The following is a 24,069-nucleotide window of genomic DNA, read 5'->3' on the forward strand; positions in this document are numbered from 1 at the left end:
CAACCCAGCCCTTTGCTCAGGGAAAAAAAACCTTCAAAAAACTTCCAAGTTAAATAATGGTTCAGCCAGTGACATCAGCGTTTCTTGTATTACTGATCCATAGAGAATTGAGAAGTTCTGACATTTTTGTTTCAGGATACTTTAGAGTGTACTGGAAAGGTATGGATGGGGGCTACATTTCCCTGTGGAAAAGCCATGCATCCCACTGTTACCAGCACCAGTACACAATCTTTATACTGAGGTTAGCTAGTGTGTAACTAACACTCTATTTTTACTAGGTTCAAGATATTTGTCACACTGGGATTGCAGAAAAATCAAAATTTACTTGAACAGGAATCAAATGTTAGAGTTAACATTCTTTATTAAAACTAAAGAATTAAGCCTTACAAAAAAAGTATTAATAGCAATTATTTTTTTACTGCATTGTTTTAGCAGAGTAAGATGACTGGTATATTTCAGAAGTATTATCTTAAGGAAAAAAACAAAAGGCTTTTAAATATAGCTTTACGAGCCAAACAAAGTACATACTCACATATGTTTCTCATTTATTTTGGCTCTGTCTTGGTTATAGTTCATTTACATCACAGGTATTTGTAACATCATTAGGAATGCAGCATTTTCAAACACAAGAATCAGTGTCAAAAGAGTCTACTGTTGCATATCATATTAGAGCATAAATCTCTCAATATAGTTCAAGGTGCTATTGCATTTTTATAGTATTAAAAAGGTACGTAAGAATTTTTTCTATCAAAAGCAAATTATTAAACCCTACCAGAAAAGCAGAAATAATTTCTGTTGAAAGAGGCAAGTACCAGGCAGTCACTGTGCTCCCAAACTTGACAGCGTTGAGTGCCACCTCCAGGGCTCAGGCGATGGGGCTTTGGGGGCATTTCTCGAACGTCATATACACCACCAAAAATCGCAGTAGATTTACGTACGTCTCGAGACATAGATCTACAGATCACATTCTCGAATTGCCAAACTAAAAGAATTTTAAAAGTTGTAATTCAATACATTCTTAGATTTCTTTTTTTTAAAGGAATACAAATGATAATGAAAGCACTGCATCTCAGCGAGAGCTCCTGTTCTGGTTACAGGATTTACACAGTAATCAAACTACAGTAACTATCAGGGTTTGGGGTTTTCAATTCCTCAAGATCTTTTGAACTCAGTTGCTGAGACTTTCTCACAGTAACAGGTACAAAACAACACCCAGTGCACTAGGACAGCACATGCCCTTTAACTACTCGTGCTTTTGCACGCAGGGTCGGCATATGGTACGAGATGACTGGACAGTCTGCCCACACTGTGACTTTCCTGCCCTCTATTCAGAATTCAAGAAGTAAGTTGGGATTTTTTTTTTTTCTGTTGGAGGATTCCAATGTCTGTTCATATTTCAGCAGCAAACTGTTTCATTTGGTACTAAAAACGTAACATCTGGGGGGTGGAAGAGGAATCCCCCTTACTTGGTAGTTTCATCTAACATACTCACAGAACGTCACTTCAAAGGGAACCAAAAACTATGATAAGGAAGGAACTGGGCCCAAGATGCAGGGCTCCAACACCAGGAACGGTAAGGAAGGTGGATGGGGAGTTGTGTAAGTCCTCAGCTCCTTCCAGGAAGGCGGCCTGACACGGGGGCAGGGGGGCAACACAGCCACAGCAGCAGTCACCAGAACACACTGTGGCAGGTACAGACTGAGGCAGCAAGAATCTCTCATCCCCATTCATCACCTGTGTGAGGATGGGATGGCCCTGTTCAGATGTCAGGAACTGGGATGCTGCAGAAACTGCAAGTGTTAAACCTTTGCTCTGCCTAGACAGAAGCAGCTGTTGCTCTGGCCTGTATCTGTTATATCACACAGGTCAGAACTTCGCTCTAATGCTTTCTGCCTCAGGCCCAGCTGTTCCTTTGAAAAAATATTGAAATTATCATTTGACCAGTCACCCTTCTTTTAAAACAGCATGTTACAGGCTGAAAACACATGTCCAATGTGTTCTGAAAGGATTAACACTGTTCATCTCAAGAAAATAAATGATTGCACACAGTACCTCAAACCAGAAGATGGGGACCAATAAATTCAGGTATGTGCTAGAGCCTTTATTTTTTATTTAACACGGCTCCTTCTAGAGGACATCGGGTGTTTTTCCCAGCCAGGGAAATTCAGTGTTCAACAACCTGACTTACAGCCTGGGTCTGGGCCTCAGGTAACCAAGACCCAGCTGTAGCACCCGTTTGCCCTCAGGCATGCAACTACCAGTAGCTTTTGCTACTGCCACTAACCTGGGCACAAAATCATTCCAGTTGTGAGGCTTGGAACATGGTCCTGAACACCAGTTGTGCTTCAGTAATGCAGAGAACAGCCTGAAGATCTCAACATCAGCACATCCACGTGCAGATCTACCAACAAGTGTTTAAGTGTAGGAAGAGAGAGAGATGCAAACCGGAAGGAGCAGATCTAAAGCGCAGGTTGCATGATCTTAGCTTCTATGTTTAACAGAATATAAGAATGTATCACAGGGTAACAGCAACATAGTACTGGCTTGAAATATTCCCATTTCAAAGAATGAGACCACTGCTCTGCCTGTACCACACCCCTGGAATCCAAGACTTTGGTTTTGTTAAAGGAATGGTAACTGAACATCAATTAAAGTTCCTCATTAATCTTGACATTTGAACACTTATGTGAAAATGTAGCTGTCTGTCAAAGTAATGGGCATGGGGTATTATAAATTAATATATACCACAGTAACCTTATTTTTGTTAACTTTTTTTTCTGGTCTGAGAAAACCTTGTAGTTTGCATCCGAGTCTTTCTATCCCAGGAGATGACTAACAAGCTCTGTTTATTTTCAGAACTGCAGGTGTTGTCTGGCAAGCAGCAAGGAAAGCTCCATCACTACACTAAATCCTAGTGGGGAAAAGATGTGTAATAACAACCACCATGTCACTTCTATTTTGTGATAGCCTGTAAATATTTACCTTTTGATAAATTTTGTACTTTATTATAGTAATAAAAATTGATTGATAATTCTTCTTAACAAGCAAAATTTGCATTTTATCTGTGCCAAGGCCAAACCAAACCCCCTAGTGTTTTCTTTTTCAACATCAGTTCTGAACTTTACAACTATTTTCTATTAACATTTCTTACTCTTTAATTATTCCCTTCTGGTTTTGATAAAGATACAACTCATACAAGCACAGGCTCCTTAAGTTTTGGAATGAAATCCCCTCACTGCTTTTCTGTCTCTAACTGAGCAAAGGGGAAGTTGTGGGAAAACAGTAACACCACATCCTGTACATGAAGGAAAGCCAGAACCTTCGAAGAAAAGAGAGGGAAGGGAGACAGAACACTCCATGAACTTAACCAAAACTTTAAAAAGACTCCTGTGAAACATTTTATTGTAATTTTATACACTGCTTAATTTCTATAATGTACAAATACGCAATTTTGGTTTGGGGTTGGTGGGGGTTTTTTTTGCATCATGTAGTATTTACAAGAGTTCACCACAATGTCAGGGGATTTATTAAAAAAAAGTGAAGTCCTAGGAAGACTTAGCATAAATGTCAGGTAACTAAGCATCGCATTTTCATCGAGTTCATGCACCCCGGTGTTTGTTGCACGAGGATATTTATAGCTTGTAATGCTGTAGCACGTTAAGAGTGAGTAGGACATGGCATGGTGCGAGAGTGGAGTAGCTACATCACCTCTATAAGAGGAGCATTTTCAACACACTGGTTCTGCTTTCCCAGCTCCAGCACTGGACCTGTTTCGTGTTCCAGCCAGAAGTTAGATAAGTAAAGCTGCCTTCCAGAGCGAGATTTTATTCTGTTTAATGTCTTGTTTTATCTTTCCTTTTCCCTTCTTTTTTTGTTGTTTCTTCATTTTTCTCTCTTTTTGGCAGCTTGGAAGACTTCGCCTTTTTTTGCTACAAACAGAATATACAGACAGTTTAAAACCCAACTGCAACCTGCCAGAAGCCCAAGTCAAAATGCATTTGGTGTTAAAAGCAAAAGCCCTCTCTCTTCTCTTCCCCGCCCCTTTCAGGTATGAAGTGCCGTGGGCATACAGACTCTACAATATTCAGCCCTAAGGGCCAACCACAGTTCCCAATTTGGGATACGTATAAAGGCTGCTGCTGGAACTGTCGTCTCTGCTAACTCCAAGCAAAGGCCTGTGGCTGCTCCTCACCAAGGGCATCACCCCCACCAACACCTAAAATATTGCTACGTTTTGGAACTGGACACGGTATTCAGGAGTTTACAGTGACGCCTCGCTTTGGTCCAACATGCAAGCAGAAGACAACGGATGAAAATAATGGACTTTTTCACACTACTACTAGTTACAAATTCAAAAGTGAGGGATGATATATTGTGTATTGACTATGGTTTTTATAAAAAAAAAAATTCAGATGCTGTTACAAGCCCCAGAAAGGTAACCAAGAGGAAAGTTTAGTGTGGTAGTTTAAGAAATTAAATCACCTTAATCATTGCATCACTTTCGACAGTATCTTGCTCTTCCTCCTCAGATTGGACCTCTTCCACATTCAAGTCTTCATTCAGTTCTAAGGCCGCTGCAGATCCTGACTGCCTTTTAGATGTCTTGACAGAATTAAGTGAATATGGAGTCAGATGTGCCTCTTTGTTGTAGGCACGTGTAAAAGCTGCTTTGACCTGTTAGGTTGGAAGGAAACGCTATGAGCATCAGCTTAGGAACTGCAGATTGTTAGCTAACCAACTCTCAGTGAGAGATTCCACATCATCTTTCCTTGGGAAGATGTGGCCAAAGATACATCGAAGAGGACACTATCTCAGAAGGACACAGAAAGCACCTAAGAGCTCATTTTAAACAAGTCCTACATAATCCACAGTGTGCATCTTCAGATGCTTCTCACTTAGGCCTCCAATAATTTCAGCACTGTTGTTCTGCTGCCACCTAATTCAAGTCACTCACACCAAAGCCACTCTCAGCAGCACTGAACGCCGGCCGCACTACAGCGGCAAACGAGATTCTTCCCTTTCCCCAAGCCTGTGACCTGGGATGGGGGAGATCATGTTCAGACCTCACACCTGCCTGGTTTGTAGCAGGGACTTGAGCTTAAGCTCACCTTGTACCCGCTGAGGGACCCAACCACTGACGCAGACTAGCCAGATCCCAGAGGAGTGCCACACAAAGTCCCCCCCGCAGCCAGCAGCTCGGTCTAACTGGACTGTGAAAGATGCCAGCTGCAAGCCAGCCTCTTCACTCAGCGCCCACAGCGTAACGGGTACAGTTGTGCAGCCCTCCTCCTCTGCGCGGGGCAAGGCAGGCAGTGCTCTGCACGAAGGCGAGACAGCCTGCAGCCCTGAGCTCCCGTGTAGGAAAGTACCAGCTTCCCCTGCCCCTTCTGTGTTCCACTTCCACACCCCTAACACAGCCGACTCCCAGTGATCCTTCACACCAGGAACAAGAGGTGTACGGCAGGGCTGCCCAATGAGGCACAGCCTGATTAGCTTGTAGGATATACCTCTAAAACAGCTGATTTACAAAGACTACCGTTCATTAAATTATAGTTAATAAAATTATTCATTTGCAGCTGCACCAACTTTAGCCTTCCAGCAGCACATCCATACCACAGCTATTATTCTAGGATTTCTTTTTAAAGATATGGAAGAAAAGGGAAAAATTCACAATTTTTACCTTAGGATCCAGCTTTGAAAAAGGACTGGGTTTGCCTCCCCATGTGCTTACTTCCATGATATTTTCAATATCTTCTTTCATCAAGCAGTAAGAGTCCATAAACGTTATAGCTTGTTGTACACCATCTGCTCCAAAGTCTTTCAAGGGCTGGACAAGCGCATCCCGCAAATACGACAAATACTCCATATTTACTGTCCTCTTGCACATCTGGGTTCTTTGTCAAACAGAAAGTAGTAAGTACATCTGTACAACCACCACTGCTCACTTCTAAACACAAGCAACCTGGAGGTAGGCCCTCAGCAAATGGATAATCAGCTGCCTTAACGAGTTAACTCCAAGTTGTACTGGGCTGTTCCTTCTGCCACACCTGCACTAGGGGTAACCCAGCGCAAGGTATCCAACCACCGAGCGGTCTGGGCAAACACATCCCTGACTGAGAAACAACTTCAGGGGGGAAAAAAAATCATCACAGTACCACCAACTCTACTAAAAGTGTCTGCAGTCTGACTGTTGTCCAGATTAAGCACTAAGAAAGTGTCACCACCAACACATGAGGATATTCAGAATATACCAGTTTGTACCAAGCACAGCAAGGAATCAATGGTAGGTAACAAACCACACAAGAACTAAATATCCATGTCGATATAAACCAGAAGAGGAATGTTGGTACTACCTGAGACTCATGTGCATTGCCAGTTCTTGAATGACACGATCATGTTTGCCTGTGGATGAAAATTTCCCCAGCCAGCTGGGAAAGACAGGAAACTGGGACATGTGACCTCTCATCAGCTCCCCCGGGAGAACACTTGCATAAATAGCCTGAAAAAGTAACACACATGCCAAACCCAAGCCACAAGGAAATAGTCTCAGTGACACCATGACATACTGCCCTACTTGCCTGCATGGAAGGGGGTAGGTCAGTACAGTTCCGCAGTAGAAACAGCTCGTTTAAGAGAACACTTTCCTGCTTGTTTCTGTTCAACCCCTTTGAGGTTACAGCTTCATCTCTTGTACCACCCTATTTGTTACCATCTTCTAAAACGTTTGTGAAATTATCGGGGTTTTAAGAGCCATTTAAAAAAAAAAAAAAAAAAAAAGGAAAAAAGCCTGTTTGTTTCTCATTTTAGAGTGCAGTCAGACAAACAGCTGACTTCACACAAACAAGCATGGATGGACCTGGTGAAGGAGACATTTCCAGAGAACACCACAAATCTCCATGAGCTCAGCTAGCTAAATTCCTAAGCAACTTCTCTGTTTGCACCTGCACTAAGCAGGGGGTGAACGAGATGACCTCCCAGAGGTCCCTCCCAACTTCATCTCTGATGCCAGTCATAATCCTTCAAGTATAAGTCTGGTCAACGTTTCAGTGATCACTAAAAGCAGCACAGTGACAAAGCTGCAGTCCTCTGTGCTTTGGGAGAAAACTGGCCCAGGGGGAGGCTGGGATAGGAAGCGCATAAATAAAAGCAAGTAGGCTTGTAACTGCACGTCAGAGGTGATATGTGCCAGGTGCTCCTACGCTTCATAAAGAAGGGTCAAGCTTTTCAAAGTTTCAGAAGACTTAATTTCATGATACAGTGTGGGTTCAGCAATATAAATATGGGAAACTGCTCTACTTGCCAGCAGAACAGAGAATACTACGTGAAGTATGAACTACATAGGTCAGAAAATTATACTGAAACATCCATTTCAAGGGATCAGTCTTACACTGGACACCCATAACGCACATGAAATGAGCGTTAAGTGCTCACCTGTGTTGGAAGAAGGCTCCAGTTTTGCTTACTACGAATCTGTTTGTCCACTATATCACCATCACATATACTGTCAGCTGTTCTACTCAAGAGCACCAAGTGCTTTTTCAGATTTCCTCTGGAAAAAGAACAAAGTTGACTGTATTACAGAGCAGAATTATCCAGACAGGTTTTAGTCTAGCTTTACTCCCTGACACAAAAGCCTGTGTCAGAGTTTAGGGTATGGAATAACTCACCCAGCAGCAGCTGGTTTTACATGTACATAGTTCTCTTGGACAAAGAGGGGTGCTAGTGAATAATCATGGAAGAAAAGATCTGATTTGTCTATAAGAGACATACGAGAAGCCTCCTCTCCAGCAGCAAAAACCTTCCGGACAACATCAAAAGGGCCCTAAGTAGATGATATTTCAACAAGTCAGTGGGTTGCAGGTCAACACAAACAATAATACACCACACAGCATCAACAGAATTACTGTAGTGATAGTACCCAACAAGATCTGGACTCATCAGTACAAGTTCAATGTTCAGTATTTCCTTCCTAGTACTTTACCAGTTTCAAGAACTAGGTTTTACTTCCAGTAGTAAGAGAATTATCTCCAAAACAGGGGACTCGGGATGAGAAGTATGAGCTTCATAATTGCATCTTACATAAGAGACCAGTACATCAAAATACATCCTCAGTCCTGGATGTACTGCTCTTCAACTCTTCGGGGCAAGTCTGACAGCTCCCTGCATCTAGGTTATCAGTGCTTTTGTTCAGAAGATGCTTACAAAGCCTAGTGATTGTATCAGAAGATGACGGTAAAAGCCAACCCAGTATTTCACACTTACCAGTTTGATATCCTTTTTGGCTCTGCTGGCATCCGTTTTAGCCTCATCGTAAGTCAGTGACTTATCTTTTGCACACCACATATTAAGATTATGTAAAACCTAAAGAACAAAATTTGACAGTTTGGTAGCGTAAGAGCATTTAAATGGAAGACTCAAGCAGAAAACAGCCTTATCTCCACACATAAAAATAATACTTTTCAAATACTACACTGAAGTCTAGGATTTGTACGTGACATGCTCTCTGAATGGACACTGATGCTGAAGTGGCACTGACCTGTCTGATGTCCTGATTTGCTGCCAGGATTATCTCTTGCATAGCAGGTGGTGGAATTTTTAAACCTTCTTTAAATGCAATAGACATCATGGCACCCTGTAATACACACAGGTGAGAAACTGTCACTAGAGAATTCCTGTGAATTCTTCCCCCTACAGAACACATTGACACATCTATGAAAGTTACCATATTTTTGTAGTTTTTTAAAGCACGTATAACTTAAATTTTCTCTCATAAACGTAAGTCATCCCTTGTCACTGGTGTAAAAAAAGCAGCGCATGATCATTTAAAAAAAAAAAATCTTTGGATATATTTAAGGTAGACTACTAAATCTGAAAGGCTTTGGGATACTTCATTCTCTGGGAAGAAAAACTCAGACAAACTATTTTGAAAAGTAGTTACTCACTGAGGTGGTCCGTTTTAATTGGTGTCTCCAGTTTTGTATACATTCTGCCACATGAAAACAGAAGTTACTGATGGTAATTCAGTGCAGCCCCTACAGCCACAGCCTTCTTACCTTAATCTGTTCTAGACGAGGTCTCTGAAAACGAAGATCAAAACAGTAGTGGACCAAGGAACGCATTTTAGGATGGTTTCGATCGTTACACATACAGATGATGGGTATCTTTGTGTGTCTAATCAAACCAATCAACTCCTGTGATTTAAACACATCACAACGATTACATCAGATAATGTTTAAAATGTCACACCAAGCAGCATTAGTCCCTGCCTTAAATCAGATCCTTGAGAGATGCAAGTTCCTAACACTCTTGCTACTGCAATCATGTTTCCACACAGTGAAAACCTAGCCCCTCTCCTACTTTTCCCACTATTCAGCTGCACTAAATGGGCTGTCTACCCACTTCCAGCAATCATGTTGAGACCATTCTTCATGAAGCAATTAAGACCAATAAGCCACAGCAGAGCTGTCCCCCTGCAGAACGAGATTCATTTGTCCAAAGCCAGCGTGACCTGGCCTATGCTCAGAGGGAGCACACATCTTTCTCACGCACCCTGCCACAAACAATGAAGCAGCAGGAAGTAAAAAGGTCAGCTTCTTCCCCATCCAGAGAGCTCAGCCCTGAGGCTTCAGCATTGTTAGACTTACCAGAACAAACTTTGCCTGCTCTAATGAAAGCAAAATTCAATTCAGTTTCATATTCTTGCAACATAAATGTCTGCATCAGAACTAAAGATCTGTATGCCCTTTATTGTCAGAAGTACTGCATGTGACCATGGGAAACCTTCAGAAGCTAAAACTGGAGCTGCTAAGGGGAACAAAGTATAATACTGCCTATGCCACACTGTTTATTCAGTGTTACTGCCTACTGAAGAGAGCAACTGCCCCAGTCAGACTACAAACCTCCCACTGCAGGTACATACCAGCTGCAGACACCGGAGGATAAATTCACCTATCCAGGAATAAACATCTACAGTGCACACATCCAAGTTCATCACTCCAGGTTTCTTATACAGAAGTATCTTTTTTCCCCCCTTTACCAACGCATAATTCTTCTCACACAAAGACTGACTTCTAAAACAGGTCAAATAAACTGTACTCTCTACAGAGAGTTTCTAGGGACCATGGGTTGAGGACAGTAGACTGGCTTGAAATACTTTGTGCTGTGTAAGGTATGCACTCTTAGCAATGGCATTAGCTAATAACTATAGCAGTTTCACCTGAATCCCTCCTCTGTCTTCATTGCCTGCCATACCATCCACTTCATCCATGATCAATACATGTTTCCCGCTAACTGATGAGGATGTGCCTGAAAATGAATATGGACAAGAAAATGAGATGGGAATAAAATAGGGTCTTGCTCAGAGTTTTACCCAATGCTTTACAGGTTAGGTAAGCCCATCCTAGACACCTGAGGTGGTGGTGAACCTCCTGCTCCGCCACTTGATCACGTGAATCTATGATCACAGAATAGAACTGACTATAACCTTGTGTCATCTTCCAAGAAAGGCGTCCCATGCAACAGAAGAGCAACTGCAGAGTTCTTCAGCAGTTTGCGCAGATTAACAACTGGTTCTACTAATAGGAGGATTTAATTCTACAATTGCAGATGAAATAAAACAGCTTGCTAAATGAAGCCATCCCTGTGAGAGCTGGATCCCTCCGTGTGATGAGCAAGTTAAATTCCTAATGCTGTTGTGTAATAAGGAAGCCCTGTCCCTCTTGTAACCAGACTTTTAACACAACAAAAATCCTCCTTCAAACCACAGACATACCAGAACAGAAGTCTTTGATGCTGGTGTTGTTCAGTGACTCAGCAACTACTTCCTTTAGACTGTTCTTACTGCGAGTGTCACTGGCATTCAGCTCCACATAGCTATACCCCAGTTCCTAGTCAAAACACATAAACCACACAAAATATGAGAACACAGATCAGTGAAAGAGTATACACATACTCAGAATTAGAAACAGTATTTCAGAGTTCCAGAAGGAAGTTCTTACAACACCATTTTCACATATAATTCGTGGCTTTGATTCCTTTCTCCCCTTATACTCCTTTTCTCTCACAGACGTGGAACAGATATACTCAAGAGAACTTGTTTTTAAGTGGGGGCCAAGAGGGGAAGTCAGTGGCACAGATTTAGTTCTGAAGGATTAATAAAACTGCCACCAGGGATACAAACAGAACTTCCAGCCAAGGCTGGCTAAGCTCCATGGTATTTCCAGCTGCATATCAAAGTCTTATGCACAAAGAGTCAGGACAAGAAACATGCCACTCTGAAAGCTGAAGGAAAGAGAAGCTTTTAACTATTTAAGAGCTTGGAAACACACTGCTCCCCCAGCAGCCCTAATACTTCAGAACAGGGCTGGGTTCAGTCCCTGAAGAACCAAACCCAGCTGCTCCTTTATCAGCAAACTCCTCTGCCAGGGGCATGCCATGGCACAGCAGTGAGCTGCACACAGCTTTGTTCCTGCAGCTTGAACAATCCAGTTTTGTTGCCTACTCCCATGGAGCACAGTGAAATGCTCTGCGGAGACCTGAAGCAGCTGTGAGCAAGCTAGGCTGGAAACCAGGAGCAGCAAAGACCATGCGGTAGTGCAGAAACAAGCCCAAGTCAACACATCCAGCTCTTCTGCAGGTCTAGTTTTGGTTGTGGCATCAGCCTGCTGGCACAAAGCTCTAGGGCAGGCGGGGAGAAGAGTGGGAGTTACTCTGTACAACTCTTGTTTGAGGTAAGTAATTATTCTTTCCCAGCACAACAACAGTTCTCAAACCTTCCAAGCTGGTAGTATCATATTCTAAGAAAGTTCTTGCAAGTCAAAGAACAACAATAACAATCTGTAACTTGATACAGTACCACTATTAATAAGTTAGCTTTAATGGTATTTCTACAATATGGAGTTCTCAGCTGATTCTCATGATGCAGCAGAACAGTGTTCCAGCTAAGTTCAGAAAAACTCATTTCTAAATTCAGATTTAGAAATGGACACATAGCCCTGTCAACTTCTCTCATCCTGAAGTAGTATTTGATTTTAGAATGAGTCTGGGCAAGATATCTTTGTTAGATATATAAAATCCATGACCCAGTCTGTCATAGAAACTTTCAAAAAGCCTGCCAGAATTCAACTCCCACTAAATTTAGTGCAAATATTCTCTGACTTGTAGAACTTGTGCTGAATGCTCACAATTCTTGAAAACCATTTCCAGTCATTCAACATGCTGTGATACGCTTCCTCTCATAACAGAAAGAAATACAAGAGGTAACAGCCTCAAGTTGTGCCAGGGAAGGTTTAGACTGGATATTAGGAAGCATTTCTTTACAGAACGGGTTGTTAGGCGTTGGAATGGGCTGCCCAGGGAGGTGGTGGAGTCCCCATCCCTGGAGGTGTTTAAGAGTCGGGTCGACATAGCGCTGATGGATATGGTGTAGTTGGGGACGGTTAATGTTGGGTTGATGGTTGGACTGGATGATCTTCAAGGTCTTTTCCAACCTAGACAATTCTGTGATTCTGTGAAATGCATACACCCACTGCTACATTCTTGCCCCAGACCTGATAAAGGTATCTAAACATACACATATTTTCACCTGGAACCCTGTTCTGAGCAGGTGGAACTAGGCTGGGAGCAGACTGGTCATTTAGGGGATACCAACTGCACCCTGCATCTGTATTCAGATACAGAATCAATATATAACAAAAAGTGCTGGGAACAGCTGTTAATATGAACTCACCTTACAAACCAAAGAAGCTGTAGTAGTTTTACCAACTCCAGGTGGACCAGAAAGTAATGCTGCTTTAAAACCAGTACCATCATCTTTGCCTCCAGTTTTATTGGTCTTTGCTATAAAAGAAAATTCCAGGTTTTACCTAGGTATGTATTACAAAACAAACTGCATACTTCTAATGCATACACATCTGCATCCTAACCATCTGGGGCAAGGCAGCTTAAACCATCTTAGTTTAAGACTTGCAGTGATTCTAAACTGAAAAATAGCAAAAGTGAGATTAATATAATACAACTATTTCAGCAATTTGCTCACCACCACATCATTAAAAAACAAAACCACCAACCCACCACACCAACAAAAACACCCCAAACTAAACCAAACCCCAAACACACCACACAGAAAAACCCCACTACCCACTATGGTTGAAGTGAAACTTAAATGCTATTTCAAAACACAGAAAAAGCTGTCTATAGGATGGCACACTACATATGACATGGACAATTAAGTCAGGCAGAACCAGGACCTTAACAATTCCCCTCTTCCCCAGGCATGACAGCAGCCCTTTAAACATGTTGGTACCCTGTATTTTCAGGGTAGCACTGGCAAACACTTCTCTTGCTGAGAAAGATTTCAATAGCCTGAACAAGAGGCCATTTTTATATACATTACTGCTAGGTTATTTCTGTTTCTTTTGGAAAAAGCTGATGTTTAAGAGACTACCACAAGACCTAAATATTTTCAGACAGTTTTCTGTTCTGTTGGGTTGGGGGTTTTTTTGGGGTTTTTTTTTTTTTGGGGGGGGGGGGGGGGGGGGGCGGGCAGCACAGGGAGGGGCAGATGGCAGTGGTAAGTGAACAACTACTTCAACAAAAAAAACCCCTCAGGCTCAACTGCTGCTAAAAATGCACCCAACTGCAGCCTCATTCCCAATTTCTAGAGTTGCTTCTGCTATCTCAAAAGCCCTTATCAGTCCATGGAACCAAGTAATGTCATTGGCATGGAAGACCACAGAGAGAAGTTAACCGCGCTGGTCACCTTGTCCATCTTCTGAAGTAGCCTTGTGCCAATTTCTGAGCCATCGGAGCAATTTATTAGCACAGCTTTGCTCACCCTGTTGTCCGATTATTGCCTTAAGAGATACAGGCTTGTATTTATCTACCCATAGCAATCTCTCTGTTCCATCTTCATTAATCTCAGAATCCAAGTTCCCCTTAGGTTTTGGAGCTTCGTTGTTCTCTTCAGTCTGCCATTTAAAGTCTGTAAGCTTTCGAACAGCAGTGGTTTCTTTCTTGACAGATTTGACAGTATCTCCTTTTTCAGGAGTAGACTTATATTTTTTATTATCTGCTCCCTTTTTGAAGGGGCTAAAATTCCTTTTTCCTGTTTCAGCTTTCTGCTGTGTCTTTTTAGGTCTTGACTCCACTTTCTTTGCCTTAGGAAAATAAAAGTAAGAAAATTAAAGGGAAATTTCAAAAAAACACATACAATAAACATGTTGTCTTTGAACACACATACAGGAGTGCTTAAGAAAGTAACAAAGCTTATGTATTGATAAAAAAAGCTTCAAAAGCAGATAAAGACATTCTTCTCTGAAAAAATAAACTCTTAAACACTATGCCACCTGGTTCTGTAGCACAACCCACAAAAAAGAAACAGAAAATGTTCTGGTCACTCCAAGAGCAGTCCCCTTACTCATGAAGCCTGATTCATCTTTTTTTTTTAAAAAAAAAAAAAAAAAGCCAAAACTGAGGACTGTCAGGCTGGAACAAATGGGCCAGACACCCATGAAGCTTTTGCAAAACAACTCTTCCACAAAGTGTTCAACCAAAAATAATTCAAAGGGAGTGAAGGTAATTAGCTAGTAAGCTTAGAGATGCTTTTCCTTAAGACACCATAGAATTTTTACATGCAACAATTAATGTCTAGCCACATCAGAAGTACCAAAACAATGTCTATACTGAATGCACAACATGCTAGAGCTAACAGAGATTTTAATAACATTTTATCAGCCACTACAGACTAAATTCAAACATGCATAAAAAAGTTGTTACTGTTTTTACAGCATTCCCTGAAAAATTTACCTTTAATGTTATTAGTTCAAGTACCACACACAGACAAAATCAGTATGTATACACATGGTTTACATATAGTTGTCCCATGTTTACAGTATAATTTTATATTGGGCCTGTCTGGGTACCATACAATATCAGTCACAAGTACTTATTTCAAAGAACAAACAAATACTCAAAGTTTAAAATTTAAACCATCTAAGGAGATACAATTACCCTCTCAGTCAGATACCTAAAATACAGAATAATGTCAGAGTGTAAAAATGAAAGGTGGGAAGAAAACCCTATAGCTCCCAAGTAGAAGTCTTAAACACAAATAAAAAATTTTCACTTTCAATACTTTTAACCTAGAAGGTCAAACTGACAATCACAGGGTTACTGTTACTGGAACAGAAGACCAAAACTCCTTTCAATTAAAAACAAACAAAAAAAACCCCTCTTAAGTTTATTATAAGCAAACCTCTGTTTCTGCCGCCAGCTCATATTTGGATTTTTTGCCTGGCATAGTTCGAATAAGATCAAACAGGCCATCCTCATCAATAACTTTTGTCCCTAAAGTTGATGCCTGGAGCAAAAGAAAGAATTGAAAGTCAAGTCAAGTTAGAAGTTACATAATTCACTTCAGAGTGCTTTCCAGTAAAGACTATGTTTAGGAACACAACAACACAAAAGGTTTTTTATATACACACATATATACACACACACACAAATAAAACCAAAACAAAGCCCTAAAACATTAGGCAACTCTTCCTTTTTAACATACACTTTATTGGTAGTACTGACTCCTTTTGGCAGAGATACTCAAAATCAACAGTTAGCTATGAACAATTCACAGTTGGACTTCACTCAGGCACAGGAACGCTCACCTTTTCACATTTAGACTGGCCACAGTCTCGCCCCATAACCAGATAGTTTGTCTTCTTGCTGACATTGCCAGTTACTTTTCCTCCATAACGTTCAATCAGAGACTTGGCCTCATCTCTTTCAATACACTCCAGAACACCTGTAATTACGAACGTCAGGCCTTCCAAGCAGTTTTCAGCTCCCTGAGAACAAGAGTGTTGCAGAAAATGCCATTACCTGATGCAATTGTGCCAAATACCTCTTCACCATAAGCTTTTTTTAACCCCCTACCATGTCAAGTACCCTGCAAAACTTTAAAGATAAGCCTTTCATACCTAGCTAGGTAATAGTTCTAAAAGTTCAAAAGCCATTAAAAGGAATAGCTACCAACAAAACTTCACACGTTTACCTGACCGATCATACTCATAACACTCTGTGCTTCAAGCACAGCATGTCAGTCAAATGAGTGACAGCAGTCTTCAAGACCACAGTAACTATTTTTCATCATCATGACTTCATAAACCAAGTACTTAATTTAATTTCTTACTGTATTTTCTTACATTTAGTCACTGCTTTGCATTACACTTTAGCTTTTTCCAATACAGACTTTCTATCTGAAAAAAATACCTGTTTTTAAACAGTTTAGTTGATACTTGTTAGATCACTTACAACAGTAAGTTTATGATACACGCCACTTCTACATATTGAATTATGTTGTAGCCAAACTCACCTGAGGTATCTCTTTGGAACCCAGCGCTTTCGGACCCTCACGATTAAGGAAGCTTCGATAGGCTTGGTAATTGATTCGCTTCTTTTCAGAGTCCTCAGGACTTACAGACTTGGGCAGGAGGGAAAAAAAATTAATACACATATTACATGTATAAAAACAACAAAACAAACTCAAGCATCACAGTTTAAGACATCTTTATGCACCAAAGGAAAAGTTCTAACACTTGTTGTCAATCTATTAACATGCAATACCAAAGCTTGCTCTGGTTTTGGTGCTTCTGTTTTGAGGTATTTTTTGTTGTTCTTTTCGAAAAGATTTCAAAAACCTTACCTTAGAGTTTAAAAATAGGTACCCATTGTTTGTTGTCAAGTTTCTGGAGATTCACCTGTATTCCACATGTAAATGCTCACTTAATTCATAAATTGTTGCTTTAAATTCACATTCTATTTTATTTCAGAATGGTGATCAGTTATAGACAAGATCTACACTTACATGAAGTCGACTTCATAGTATTTCTACTTTCAAGAGATATTTAAGCTTTTTCATCAGTAAAAAATTGTTTAAAACTCACCTCCAAAAAATGTTTCAGTCTCCCTCCCAATTACAACTGTTAAAGTGTCAGAATTGGATATTTTGTACTTTAGGATTAAAAAGTATGTTTTAAGGTTGCAAATAGCTGCCAGTATGTTCAAGAATTACAGTTACTGAATCAGACAGTTAAAAGAAAACTAAAATATATTCCTACATAATGTATCAGTTGTAAAAAATACACTTCAGAAAGAGGAGACTCAGGGGGAGGGTGGTAGGAAATGCCATTTATCATTTTAACAGCAGTACAGACCTACAAGGTCAGCACGCTCACATGAACAGTAAGTTTTCACTCACTAGGCAAGTGTCAGAATTCCTGCATTCTGCATTTTTTCAGGAAAGTTAAACATGAAAAAGCACTGAACTGATTTTGCAGCGTACATGCACACCTTAATGAGCATTAAAGAACTCCCAGTTCCTTCATGCAATTAATTTACACTTTTCCAGCTCACTTTTTCCCTATATTTTTACAGTTGCTAGGAACTTAAAGCCTTACTAGAATTCAGATTCAGAAGATCCAAAGCACCAAGTTACAACAGTGACAATAATAAATGAAATCTGTTTTCCTGCAAACTCCACCAAGACAACTAAATTAATTTTTACATCTCTTACCTCAGTCTTCTTGGGAGAAATTTTCTCCTTCTTTGGTGTTGTCTTCTCTTCTTTCCCTGAAGAAGTTTTTTCTTTTGATACTAAACTCTGAGAACCTCTTTCCTTTTCAGCAATCTCTTCTTTTTGTTTCAGAGACACAAGCTTAGAAGTGGGTTTCAAAGGCAAGGTCTTATCCGTCAACTCTCTTGCTATTTTACCATCAGATGATTGTAGGGATAAACGAGAGCCTTTTGAATGTTCAGATTTAGTTTGCTGCTTCACAGTGTAATTCGTTGCGTTGCCTGTTGAGTTTGTTGTTTTCACTTGAAAGGAGGCAAAGGGAGGAGAGCACATATGTAAGAATGTGTCTCATTAACGTTTTAAATTGGTGAAATGCTGTCTGTATTCCAGATCCTACCTCTTTCTGACTGCTTATGTTTTTCTGTCATGTTAGGACTGCTCTTGATGCTCAATACTGCTTGCTCTCCTGAATCTCTCCGAGCCTAAACAAACACACAATGCCAAAGTCAGAGATGCATATCCTGAGCTACCATTAAGTCCAGATCTACAAGTTTCCCTACTGTTAAATACAACAGACTGACTGACATCTAACAAAGCTGATCCCTGCCACAAGTCAGAATACAATCTCTATCAAAGGCAAGCAGATGAGCGAATTCTGCACTCAGCCATGCACTTAGTCAATTCCTTAAGTCAAAGGCCAGACAAACTTCCAGGTTACAGTAAACTTCGACCTCAATTGGTTTACTGATTAGTCTAGAAGTACTAATACTTGCTATATTCAAATTAGCAGTCCTAAATTCTAAGAGTCTTGAGGTACAACCCAGCAAACATTTTACTGTGCCTTACACCACAAGGTAAGAACTGGTAAGATTCCCACCAGTGGGGTCAGTGTCAAAGATCTCAAAATCCCTGCTTGCCCCATCTCTCAAAGCAAGGAGAGTATTCTCCTCCTTCCTTTTCCTTTTTCTCCCATCACTTTTCACCAGCTTCTGCCATTGACTCATTTTACTTGAGCTTGTCCTCCTGAACCAACAAAGCTGGTTCAGGAGCTATAGTTGATCTAAAGCATGAGTCTTCAGCAACAATTTTTGCTCAATTAGAACTAGAACTTAAAATCTCATTTCAACAGAAGCAGATAGCACAAAGATACAGTGATGCCTGCTGCCTGATTATGAAGGACACTATTTACTGAGTGAGGAAAATCCAGGAGGAAAGTATGAAATGCGAGGCTGTTACTTTCATGGCTGTTACTTTCATGCAAACACTTTCTTACTGTTTTTAATGCATTTATATGGAAACTTCAAAACAAAGGTTAGATGTCTAAATACAAACATTCCCAGTGCAATTTCTAAAACCTAAAGTTTAAAAATAATTCAACCTTCTTCTTCCGTGGTGTTTCATCCAACATGGCCAAAGTTTTAGCAAATTCTTCATCTTCATGCAGCTGTCTCTCCAGCTGAAAGAGAAAAAAGAAAAAAATATTTTTAGGCTCACGTCTGACAAGTTTTAATTCTACTATAATTTTTTAAAATTCTATTTGCTGTTCAAGACAAAAAGTTTATCCAAAATAAGACAGCACATGGCTGGAAAAAGTGCATCCTACCAGAGGCACATGAATTTCTGAAAATACCACTTAAAAATTACTTGTTTCCCCATAAAGAGAGACTGAAATCTAGTGAGAAAAGTAGAGTTTGGAGTTGTTGCATTACAAACATTAATAAGTCTGTATAACGTTTTCAAAGAGGTTGTCTGTTTCTTCATATTTTTTATTGTTGTACATCTTTTTCTTTTAATAAACAATCAAAAACTGAAAGCAGGATCTCACAACCACCATCTTGCACCAAGATGCAACCTGTTGATTTTAGAAAACTTCCAAAAGCAGTCCTAAAAGACAAGTAGGAATGATGCCTGTTAAGTATTATAATGTCTCAACAACGAATATTTTATTCTTGTTTACCACTAGCAACATATCATATGAAAAAATTTCTGGCAGTTTTAGAGAATTTAACTACTACCTTAGCCCAGCTCTTGTTGCCAGTTCTGCTTACTTTATGGAAACAAAGATACTTTAACTTTTTAATATTTCTACTTACACAACTTATTTTGACGGAAGAACCAGTAAGAACAAATATTGCACATGGAATCCGACAAAGTTATTTATTAATTGTAAAAAACAAGGCCAGGTTGGTTTCATTTTTATTTCACCTAACAAAATAACTGTGACATCTACAGTGATAACTGATCATCAAGTTACCTCTCCTATTCAATATGGCCCCTTTGGGAAAACTTTTTCTATTCCCGAATAGCGTATATTGTTGCCAATAAATACTGACCACAGTTTTAACTTAACAACAACAAAAATGTTTTCATAATTGTCTTGAAGTCCAACATGCCACATTATAAGCTTCAGACAGATGACTTTATAAAACCAATATGCCACAGGCATTATTTTTATGTGCCCATAGTGTGAAATGCATCCATCTTCCCTGTGTACGGTGAGAAAGGGGAAGGGCAGCAACTACCAAACGCAAATCAGACTGAGGCAGAAATACACCTGAAATAAAGTACATTCCTTTGATGATACCTATAGACAAGGAGAGCATTATAGGTAAGATCAGTTCAAATGAAAGACAACACCTTGTTTTTCCTGACAGTTTGTTTAACTTCCTAATAGACTAAAGGTAGATTCATCATACTTCTGGGGAGGTCAAGGACGAAACTAAGCTTTGCATGTACGATATATTTATTTCAAATTATACTCAATATTACCAGTATATACAAAATGAATTGATTTTCCCAAAAGCAAGTATGACAAATGTACCTTTCCTTCATATTAGCACTGATTCAAACAGAAGAGTTTAACACACACACGTAAGAGTCATTCACATTTTTCTCAACTATAAGAAAACTCAGTTGACAAGTGAAACAAATCATGGATGGCAATGGCTTTTAATTTTTCACTCCAGGGAATGGGGGGGGAACAAAACACCCACCCCCAAAAAAACCCACACCACACATATCCAAAAAACCAAAAACTTGAGGAAGCAGAAAGTGAATTCTGTGTGAAAAGCAAGATTATTATAGACACATGAACTCATCAACCGCACAGGTAAAGAAAGGCTGGATAAACAGAAAATAGACTGTGATATGTTCTATTCACGTAACTGAAATAATGCCCATAAAAATAACTGCATGCCTATGTTTGCACATATGTGCAAGAGTTAAATATACAGATGAATTTTATTATTTATTTATAGCATACATGGAAAGTCCATCTTAATTTCTCAAGGAAAAACAATTTTAAGTTAAACAAACTGCTCTTGGCATAGAGCAGCAAATTTATAGAGCTTTTACCTCCGAATCCTCTTCGAGCTGCAGTTGCCTAGCAATGGCCTCATCATCTAGTGTGCTGTCTCTGCTTTGTGAAGGCTATATTTAAGAAAAAAAAGACCAACAGTTCAGTTTCCCCAATACTGTGTAAATCATAATAATTTAATCTGTATATATTAGTTTTGTGTACTTCTAGAAAAGGACTGAGAATGAGACATGCAGCATTTTATTTCTAACTCTTTAACTTAAACACTATTAAACACAGCTGTTTTCAAGAGATTTTACTATTCAAAATAAAACCATGCTATAATATAAATATCTCATTTCTTCAAACAATGCTGAACATCTCTGAAGCTACCACAGTTGGCCCCCTTGAAAGAGAAATCAGTAACTACACTGTGAATTTTTAATTTCCTCCATATTTTATTTGGTGCTTTGTTATTCCATGAATATGTATGCCATAAAGCCTGGGGAAACAACCTCATTCCTCTCCCTCCTGCCCTCTGCCCCCAACTATAAGCCATCCCATCCACTCATTAGTCTCAGAAAACTACTTAATTTTAAGTCACTTGAGAAGAAGCAATAGGGAAAATACCACTTTCAACTTTGTGCTATCTCCTCAGACATGGAAATGGTACTTTAAACTTGCATTTGAGGACTTGATATGCCTGCACATATCATCAGAATTGAACTTGAATGGTCATTAAAAAGTAACTAGGTAGGACAAGCAGTTAAGTACCTCCTTGCAGCCATTAAACTGGCCGTTTTGATCTGCTATCAGACCCACTAGCAGCCTAAAGGAACATCACCAGTACTCACTTCTTTCCTTTTACTCGCTACCAGTTTCTTTTCAGATCGTTGGACACTACTTGTCCCAAAATAATCAAGTGCCGAGGTGGGAGTCTGTTTCACTGGAGATAATGGTTTGCTTTTAGCTCGTGGTTTTACATCTTCCTTTTTTGCTGTAGCTGTTCCTGGACAACCAATCGGTGACATCCCGTTCTCCTTCGGTTTCAATGAAATTCTTTTATTGACAAAGTCATCTTCTTCATCTAAACATGAAGAGTATTCTATTACTTCTGGTATGTGGAACTTAAGTTCTTATAACAGAACTTTCAAGAGAACTATTCTGGCAGATTACCTCAACTCGCATCCTAAGAAATTACTACAGGCATTATTTGAAAAGTTATTTGAAAAAAAAGGCTGAATTGCATAACACATAGTATTTAGCATCTTTGACAGTATAGCTCAAGTCTGAATAGATTGAGTACTGAAATAGGGACACATAAAATTTGTTACTTATGTTCATACATCACCTCTCATTTAGAGAGGTTCTCAAAGAAAGCCTTCTTACATAGGGAAGATGATAGAAAATCTAGGTCACTGAAGTTTGAACCTTCTCCTTAATTAATGCAACATCAGATTGAACAGCACAACTCTTCCTTCGTATAAAATGTGAAGTACAAAGCCACATTTATTTTATTACTTTATAGTATTCATTAACAGAGCAGATAATATAGGCTTTGTAGACTTGTATATTCTTAAGAATCTCTCAATATTACATTATAAACCAGGGGAAAATATCAGAACATTGTATTTACAAAAAGCTTCTTGAATAAGTTATTAGTTACTTTTAAGTTGTACTTAAGTTATACTTACTTGTAAGTTACTAGTTATTTTTAAAGTACTGCTCATAGCTTTTGAATGTTTTAGTAGAAATAGTTTAGCGCCATTTTTTACTTTTTCCCTTTTCGTCAGAGATTCTACGAGCCATTCTACATCCTCCACATTTCTGCACTTAATCACACTCTCCTTCCAGTACAGTCAAAACCATCTCAAAGGAATGCAGCCATTTCACAGAACACAGAAATCAGACAAGAGGTCAGCATATGAAATAGATTTTTCAATTTAAAAGGAGGAGGAAAAATGGCATACACAGTCTCATTAAGAATTAGCCCACAGACCACTGAACAAAAACTCAATCTTCCCTTTTAGGACTCTTCTATAACAGCCAGGACATGGCCTTCACAGCAATGAAAAAGAGAAAGATGGTTTGATGGCCGTTTATTCATTCTGGACCCAGTCATCAATCAACAGAAAGATTACCAAGGACTTCAAAGAGTTTTGTGCCATGTCATGAAGTCTTACCGACAGTTATACAAAACGAAACCCTATCACTGAAGCATACAAAAAACAACAGATATCACTGTCAAATGATTAGACTAATATGACAGCACAAAAGACAAACATCACTGGACAAACTTCTTGATTAGTGATAAAATCACTTACTTTGTGAACTCTTCTAAAAATTCAAAGTGTGCAAGGGCTAAGAAGCAAACCGCAAGAAAATCCCCAAAATGAACTTTAGACACAGAAATAATAAAGCACAAAGACTTGAGAGGAACAGAAACAGAGGCAGTCTCATTTGCATGCCTCTAACTGAAGTCTGGTTTTACTTTTCTCAAAATAGAGACGTTTCAAACATTCCCCTCAACATATCATAAACACAGAATGTCCTAAACATCTGTTTTATAACTGAACTTAAATTGACAGTATTATCACAAATATATTCATTTTCCAGTCATCGCTAATTTAAGCCTCCTTATTTCTTTTTTTGTCACTTCCCTTAAGTTTAGATGATGTCATATGTCTGTCATCTATAATTTTTGTTATATACTAGACAGAGATGGAGAGAAACAATTATTTTTTGTTTCACTTCTTCTCAATAGATGGTAGTAACAAGAGTGTCTTAGGCATCAGCTGGAATCTTCTGCTACTGAACACTTACTAAGCAGAACACAAGTACAAAGGGGGATCCTGACTATTCCTGGGAAAGAAAGTTCAGAAAGAAAAATAAAACAAAGATATGTCTGTAAGGAAGGAAATTGGTTCAGCAGTTAAATCAAGAATGTCTAATGATAAAAATATATCTACAAGAAAGTGGCATTTTGGCCAATTCAATTCACAAAGCAATATATGGAAGAAAAGATTCAAGCCCAGGCCCTCAGCTGACAGCAGCAAGTTTTATCACAAAGCTAAAAGCTTTACTATTCTCAACATGCTTTACTTTCCCTAGGCAGCAGTATATTTCTTACTGCCTTTTAGTTCAATTTAGCAAAGTATTACATATCTGGGAGATCTGAACACTAGATTCTTTAGACTCCTAATTCACA

General features: G+C 39.4%; 2 protein-coding genes across 8 annotated transcripts in view; one reads left to right on the top strand and one right to left on the bottom strand.

The window, feature by feature from the left end:
* Positions 1–3,036, top strand: part of WDR19 (WD repeat domain 19) — a 48,581-nt gene extending 45,545 nt beyond the window's left edge. For 4 of the 5 annotated variants that reach the window (XM_074866003.1, XM_074866005.1, XM_074866007.1 and 1 more), the window contains 3 exons: positions 1,266–1,342; positions 1,965–2,085; positions 2,857–3,036. In XM_074866003.1, the coding sequence (XP_074722104.1) occupies positions 1,266–1,342; positions 1,965–2,079 (192 nt within the window). In that variant the 3' untranslated portion in view covers positions 2,080–2,085; positions 2,857–3,036. Of the gene's footprint in view, positions 1–1,265; positions 1,343–1,964; positions 2,086–2,305; positions 2,427–2,856 lie in introns of those variants that run through there. The other variant, XM_074866004.1, reaches the window with a different exon arrangement.
* RFC1 (replication factor C subunit 1) overlaps positions 344–24,069 on the bottom strand; it is a 44,932-nt gene continuing 21,206 nt past the window's right edge. For all 3 annotated transcript variants that reach the window (XM_074866011.1, XM_074866009.1, XM_074866010.1), the window contains 21 exons: positions 21,716–21,948; positions 20,921–20,995; positions 18,945–19,022; positions 17,964–18,048; positions 17,567–17,868; positions 16,367–16,474; positions 15,660–15,839; positions 15,254–15,358; positions 13,760–14,156; positions 12,728–12,837; positions 10,772–10,886; positions 10,217–10,305; positions 9,054–9,191; positions 8,537–8,632; positions 8,263–8,361; positions 7,668–7,822; positions 7,432–7,549; positions 6,354–6,499; positions 5,681–5,894; positions 4,483–4,674; positions 344–3,929 (listed from right to left, as the gene is read on the bottom strand). In XM_074866011.1, coding sequence (XP_074722112.1) covers positions 3,834–3,929; positions 4,483–4,674; positions 5,681–5,894; positions 6,354–6,499; positions 7,432–7,549; positions 7,668–7,822; positions 8,263–8,361; positions 8,537–8,632; positions 9,054–9,191; positions 10,217–10,305; positions 10,772–10,886; positions 12,728–12,837; positions 13,760–14,156; positions 15,254–15,358; positions 15,660–15,839; positions 16,367–16,474; positions 17,567–17,868; positions 17,964–18,048; positions 18,945–19,022; positions 20,921–20,995; positions 21,716–21,948 — 3,131 coding nt within the window. In that variant the 3' untranslated portion in view covers positions 344–3,833. The remainder of the gene's footprint in view (positions 3,930–4,482; positions 4,675–5,680; positions 5,895–6,353; positions 6,500–7,431; positions 7,550–7,667; positions 7,823–8,262; positions 8,362–8,536; positions 8,633–9,053; positions 9,192–10,216; positions 10,306–10,771; positions 10,887–12,727; positions 12,838–13,759; positions 14,157–15,253; positions 15,359–15,659; positions 15,840–16,366; positions 16,475–17,566; positions 17,869–17,963; positions 18,049–18,944; positions 19,023–20,920; positions 20,996–21,715; positions 21,949–24,069) is intronic.

Source organism: Strix uralensis, chromosome 4 (genome assembly GCF_047716275.1).
Source record: "Strix uralensis isolate ZFMK-TIS-50842 chromosome 4, bStrUra1, whole genome shotgun sequence".
Taxonomy (NCBI): domain Eukaryota; kingdom Metazoa; phylum Chordata; class Aves; order Strigiformes; family Strigidae; genus Strix; species Strix uralensis.